This window comes from Echinops telfairi, unplaced genomic scaffold (assembly GCF_000313985.2).
Source record: "Echinops telfairi isolate 266 unplaced genomic scaffold, ASM31398v2 ScPeMD7_5;HRSCAF=22, whole genome shotgun sequence".
NCBI lineage: Eukaryota > Metazoa > Chordata > Mammalia > Afrosoricida > Tenrecidae > Echinops > Echinops telfairi.
Window position 1 is genome coordinate 32,497,789 of NW_022103901.1, and position 7,068 is coordinate 32,504,856.

A 7,068-nucleotide genomic window follows, 5' to 3' on the forward strand; every position below is an offset into this window, starting at 1 on the left:
CCTAGAATGCATTACTCCACCAAGAAGCTAGCGATAGGTCCTTCGGTCGTTATGTGGTGGGGGTGTCAGTGGTGGTTTGGGTTTATAAACTTTAGTCTTTCTAGAATCTCCCATGTTTGTGTTAAAGAAACATTTCAGCAACATTTGTTGGACAACTCTCTTTCTGTTAATATTTCTAGTGATACGTTAAGCATGTTACTAAGTTCTTACATACCTGGGACCAATTCCTGGACTATTCTTATTAGAACATCAGTAACAACATCAGTAACAAACTGCCTTACTGTAGGTTTTAAATATAATAGACATTTTAACGAGAAGATTCAATCGAGGCAAGCTTTCTCTTTATCAAGTTCAGCCTTTTGATGCCATTTAGAATCCGTCACATATCTCCCCCAAATCCCCCGTGCCTTTGTTACAAATAGCACTCTTCATCAATTGACAAAAATAACAGGAAGCATCTTCTTTAATATTCTGCCAATCCAGGAACATTTCGTGTTACATTACCATCTGACACAAGGAACATTTGATGGTATCAAATCTCATGTGACTTCCTTCATCAAGATCTTGCAATCTGGTTTGCTCTCATTCTCAAACCCCTTTTCCCCACTCCAGGTCCCCCAATCACAGCTCATCCTCTGGTGTTAAGGACCACTTCCCCAGGGGCCTCTAGAAAATTTTACTGTAACTCTCCTAGAATCCTCTTAGCCCTCCTTACCCATTGACCATCTGTAGCCACATAGGAGGGGGTACCCCACGCCCCCAACAAAAACAAACAAACAGAATTGCGCTGAGCAGAGCTTTCATAGTACACATTTTTCCCACTAGATGAGCATCAAGCAACTTGCTCCGAGTTAGTGCACCCAGTGGCATCATCTGGGAAGGTTCTCTCTCCTCGGTGAATTTTTTCATAAGACCAGTTTTGCTCGAACTTTGTTTTTTGTGATGTCCGATTTAAGAGAACGTTGTGCAGCTGTGAAATGTTGTTCCCTGCTCAGAGAGAAGATGCCACAGAAACTGTTGCGATGTTGAACAGTTACAAGGACAACGTTATGAGAAAAACTCAAGTGTACCAGTGGTTTTCTTGTTTCAAAAAAAGTGAAATATTGATGAAAAACCTCATTCTGGACATCCATCAGCTTCCTGGAGGAAAATGTCGACTCATAGTGCATTTGGAGTTCCTTCCACCAGGTCAGGCTGTTAATCAAGCTTTCTATTTAGAGGTTCTGAAAAGATTACCTAACAGTGTATAACAAAAAAAAAGGCCTGATTTGTGGCAGATGGGGGACTGGTCTTGCCACAATGCACCTGCTCATACAGCTATCTCAGTGTGCCAGTTTTTGGCCAAAACAGCATGCCTCTTTTGCTCCATGCAACTTACTCACCTGAGCTCACTCCATAGGACTTCTGTTTCCAAAAATTAAGAGGGACATGAAAGGACAGCAATTTGACGATGTAGACATTAAAGAAAAAAACATGGGAGGTGCTGTCAACTACCCAAGTTTGGAGTGTTCCATTCCAGGAATGGAATCGCAGATTTGACAGATGTACTAAGTATAATGGAGAGTACTTTGAAGGTGATAAGGTTTTGTTTAAAAAAATTGTTTTAAAATACATAGCTTTGGGGGAAAAAATCTGTTTGGGGGGTATCCCCTCATACATCTTTAGAAGATTTACTCAATTTCTGTACTTCCCCTCTTCCCTACCCCCAGGAAAATTCCATGACAGGATGGATTGTGTTACTTACCGTCCTTCAATCCGTGCTGTGTCATCAATGAGTGAATAGTTGTGTAGTTGCTACCAGAATTGGGGCACTGATTACTCATCTTTAGGACCTATATTGGAAAGCTCCTAATCTTTGTTTTGTTTCCCATTTTACTGGTCATCATCAGGCATCTTGCTATGCACTCACCTACCAGCTTTCAGGGATTCTGAGTTAGGTGGCCACTCATCACAGGTCATCTCCAGCGCTCCTGAAGATGCTGAAGGGCTGGGCCTCTGGTACAGGGAGAAGCATGTGTCCTTCCAGCTCCTCCAGCCTCCCTCTTGACTTGGCCTCACTCACCCATGGGGACGTGAGGTATCAGAGCATCCCTTTCCTCCCCACCACCACAGCCCTAGAGACAGGGGTACCCAGTCACCTGCTGAACAAATCTTCAGGGTGGGAGAGGGGCTTGAGCTACGGCAGCATCACTCACTACTACTTTTTTAAAAGGTGCCACATGTGGTATAGAGCCACTGCTAGACACCCAACTCTAGGGTAGGGGGCATAGCAATCATGCCCCAGGGACCCCATGTAGATGTGAAACCCACACAGAGCACGATCTGCTTGGTTAGCCTCTCTCAACATAAGCAACTTGGATCCCTGTCCTAGTTCCTAATGCACGGTCAGATTTAGTAAAGAACAAACAGACTAATGTTCCTGGAGGCCTGTTTTGTTCCAGCCCTGGTGGTATAGTGGTTACGCATTGGGCTGCTAACCACAAGGTAAGCAGTTTGAAACCACCAGCTGCTCCGCAGGAAAAAGTGGAAGCTTTCTACTCCCGTAAAGTGCCAGTCTCGGAAACCCACATGGCAGTTCTACCCTGTCCCAAAGGGTCGCTATGAATTGGCATCGACTCAATGGCAGCGAGATTTTGAGTTTGTGCACTGGCTTGAAATACAAGTCATCAGAAAATAGTTTTGTTACGGCCTTCCAGGGGTTGGGGCTTTTCAATTTAGGAATCAGTACTGAATTTTATTATTAAACTTTCTCCTTTTAATATTATCAGTACCAAAACAATACCTAGAGAGGTCCAATATATTAAAACAACAACAAAATGAAGAAACAAAACAACTATTTGTGGATGGTATACTTTTATACTCATTACAAATTAATTAAACCAAGATATTATCAAAAATTAGTAATATTCACTGAGGTGGCTGATTACACAAATTTATAATTAAAAATACCTTTGCTGTGCAAAAGGAATGACCAACTAGAAAAATATGATAAAAAAATTAACAATCACACAACTGTGCAAAAAAATTACATAAAAAACAGAAGAAATGTTTACTCAGGAATACAACACTCTAATAAAGGGAAAGGCATGTTTTAGATGGGGCACAAAATTTGTGAGGGGAACAATTTTTCCCAAATGACTTGTAAGATTAGCCCAATTCCGAAAAACACTCAATGTAAAACTTTGGGAAACATGAAAAAAAAAAAATAAGCAAAACTGATAGAAGAATGCCTCAAACCACACTGCTGAGTTGGTTGGTCCTGTGACTGCGTCACTAGCCTTGCCTCTGAGAGTCTGCCTACCAGGACACCAGAAGCAATAGCAAACCGTCAATTGCACTAAGGACACATGGAATCCTGTCTCATGAAGACATCACTAGAGATGTAGTTTCTAACACTGCCTTGTGAGGTAGCAACCAGACCATGGCCAAGAGCCTGGTGACTGTATAGAGAGGGAAGATTAAGCATAATTAAAGTTCTTCATCAGCCAAAGATCCAAGTCAACTTCTTATCTCCAGGTCTGTCCTTCATGCTGTTGGGGTTATCTTAACAGGTAAGATCTTGGCTCAGCAGGGGGACAACATTCTGAAGAGTTTTTCAGGTAGTAGGTAGGTCCGCCTGGCTGGACCTGAATGATCCTATTTCTGTCTGTCTGGAAGAGGCATTGCTCAGAATTAAAACAGCTACTTAAGGGATTACTAGCCAAACAAAATACAGTAAAAACAGGAGACACCTCCAAGGACTCTGTAAAACAGTCCATTTTCATCACAAATTGCAAATGGAGCAATTCTTTGATATTCATTGCTACAGTTTGTAGTTTTTGCTTTTAATCCAAAGTTAAAAAAAAAAAAAAAATCCCTGTCAACACCCCAAGCTTTACCAAACTGTCCTTAGAGAGGGATACGAATTATTGTTGCCTTACCAAATCCGTAGTTTGGTGCTTTCAGGGGAATTTAGTGCCAGATAGAAGCTTTTACATTATTTCTATTCCCCCCCGCCCCCCGCCCCAAATATAGGTCCCCCTGGGTACATGTTTAGTAGAGATGATTCATTCCGTTCATCTTGTAGCGAAGCAGCCTCTAGACACAGGTCAAAAACTTCCTTAAAAAATGGATCTGTACCTTGTTGTACACTTTCAAAAAAGAAAGTTCCTTAGTCCAAAAACCCTGGCTGCTAATTTGAGGTATAGCCCTTCAAAATATCTTCCCTGTGAATTTTCTAAGAATTTGAGGTTTCAGCCAAGATAGGTATTGACCCAATTTTGGCTATCATGAGGTTTAACGTATCTCTGTCTTTTCAGACCCTGTAGGATTTCAGAAATTTTAGGTTGAAGCAGGACCCTTAGCTCAATCCCACTTCTGCTTTCGGTTTTTACATACCGAATGGGTTTTCTCATGCCGGGTACAGTTTGACAGCCGACCAAATCTTCTCCCACATTTTTTGCAACTATATGGCCTCTCAGCCTCATGACTCTGTAGATGAAGCACAAATTCTTCATTCCCTGAGAAGGGTTTCCCACATTCTGGACACTTAAATATCTTCTCTCTTACGTGGATTCCTTCATGGCGGCTCCGGTGAGAATTTTGACGAAAGTTTTTCCCACACTGAGAACATGAGTAAGGTTTCTCCCCAGTGTGGATTCGTTCGTGTTTATTAAGGTTTGTTTTATGGTTGAAGCTTTTCCCACAGTGACTACAGTCATAGGGTTTTTCCCCAGTGTGAGTCCTCTGATGAGAAATAAGGTAAGAACTTTCATTAAACTGTTTCCCACACAGTGGACAAGTGTACAATCTCCTCGTCCTCCGGTTTCGGGTAAGCGCAATAACACTGAGGTCCACGAATTTGGAGAGTTCCTCCAGTGGAGTATCATTTTCAATGGTAACTGAAAGATCTCTCAATTTCCTTTCATGTGGAATGGATGTATTCAGTCTTTCTCCTTTGTGGCAATCGGGAGGTCGTTCAGAGACCACGAAGCAATCTATTTCATCACATTCTGAAGATGCTTCTCTATGATCTACATTCTCTAAACGTTCCTTCTGCTCACCATCATCCTCATGATTATCATTAACTGTTGAAACAGAGAGAATTTAAAAACTTTTGAGGGATATGAAAATACCAAGCAAAAAGAAACCAAGTTATTATTTTTTGTGAAAGAATAATCTTGAAAGTCAGAAATCGGAGGACTGGGGGGTCATCGCCATCCAGGTTCCTCTCCACTCTGGATCCAAGGAGGGTGGGTGACAGGCCTGGCAAATCTCTCCTGCCCATCAATGCAAGCACATGGTCCATCTGATCTCTGTCTTTTTTAAAGTAAACTGATGGGAGTGCACTGGAAGACTTTGACTCTGGGCAGATACTCAGGAGGTCTGGATAGCAAGATGTCAATGACTATCACAAGTATCTGGACAAGTACTCTGAATCCAACCTACGAGGTTGCCATCAAGTTAATTCTGACTTAGGGAGGTCACATGTTTCCGAGGAGAACTGTGCTCCATAGGGTTTTCAATAGCTGTGACTTTAAAAAATAGATCACAAAGTCTCTCTTCCAAGGCACCTCTGGGTGGAAATGAAATGCCAACCTTCAGTTAGTAGCTGAACAGGTACCGATGATTCTTTCAACAAGTTCACACTTACCACACTAGGGACTTGGGGGCAAAGGGCATAAATATAAATGGAAACATTGATAACCTTTAGGACCCTAGTAAGGAAATGGTAAATTGACTACTTTCAAGTGTTGTACTATATTATAAAACTATCATATTGTAGCATGAGAAAGAATGGCTATATACTTGTATATAATGAAAAACTTTTAACAATTCAAATAACACAAAAAAAAAGAACATGGCTTACTTATATAATAGGTTGCTATTTGGTCATTAAAGAGATTAATACAATAAATAAAATAGTTCTGCTATCAGAAGTCAGAATAGTTATTATTGGGAAAGAAGGGGAGCAGTGACGGGAGGCTGGGAATAAGGAGGATTTCTAGGGTGCTGGTAATAGTCAATATTGGGTGGAATGTACATGTGTACGTTTTGTGAAAATTTGAGCTAATATACTCATGATCTGTACATCCTCTGTATTTATCATAGTCCAATTAAAAACCTATATGTAACTTTCCTCTAGTTCTTTAATGCCGCCCCCCCACTATCATGACCCCAATTCTACCTTATAAATCTGGCTAGATCAGAGCATGTACACTGGTACAGACAAGAGCTCGCAACAGAGAGAATCTAGGACAGAATAAACCCCTCAGGACCACTAATGAGAGTATCAATACCAGGAGGGGAAGAGGAAGATGGGGGAGAAAGGGGAACCAATCACAATGATCAACATGTAACCCCCTCCCCAGGGGACATAAACCAGAAAAGTGGGTGAAGAGAGACAGCGGTGAGTGTAAGACACGAAAAAAATATTAATTTATAAATTATCAAGGGTTCATGAGGGAAGGAAGGGGAGAAGGGAGGACAATGAGCTGATACCAAGGGTTCAAGCAGAAAGAAAATGTTTTGAAAATGATGATGGCAACATATGTACAAATATGCTTGACACAATGGACATATGTATGGATTGTGCGAAGAGCTGTAAAAGTCCCCAATAAAATGATTTCTTTAAATCTATGTGTAAAGGAAGAATAGAAAAACTAGGCAACAAAGTGAAAAATACTGTCAACATGTAGGTTGACAGGGGTTCCTAACGATGACAAACTAAGTAAACACAAAACAGTGGTTGTGCACACAATTCTGACTCATGACAACCCCATGTGTGCCAGAACAGAATTTTCATAAGGCTTTCAATGACCTTTTTTTCAGAAGCAGATCATCAGGTTAGCAGCTGTTATGGTAAGCATGTTAACAGTTTCCACTACCCAGGAACTCCTTGCGAATAAAGGGTTGAATCAACCATTTAAAACAGATAGGAACTGGAAATAGAGGGAATCCAGGGCGGATGATCCCTACACAACCAGTGGTGTGAGTGGTGATACTGGGAAGGTAGAGGGAGAGTGGGTAGGAAAGAGGGAACCGATTACAAGGAACTATATGTGACCTCCTCCCTGGGGGACGGACAAC

At 41.4% G+C, this 7,068-nt stretch overlaps 1 protein-coding gene across 1 annotated transcript in view; it reads right to left on the minus strand.

Annotated features, from left to right (window-relative positions):
• Window positions 1-4,026: 4,026 nt before the first annotated feature.
• LOC101658896 (zinc finger protein 200) overlaps window positions 4,027-7,068 on the minus strand; it is a 19,334-nt gene continuing 16,292 nt past the window's right edge. Inside the window, exon 3 of the mRNA XM_045286038.1 lies at window positions 4,027-5,066. Within this exon, the coding sequence (XP_045141973.1) occupies window positions 4,345-5,066 (722 nt within the window). The 3' untranslated portion in view covers window positions 4,027-4,344. The remainder of the gene's footprint in view (window positions 5,067-7,068) is intronic.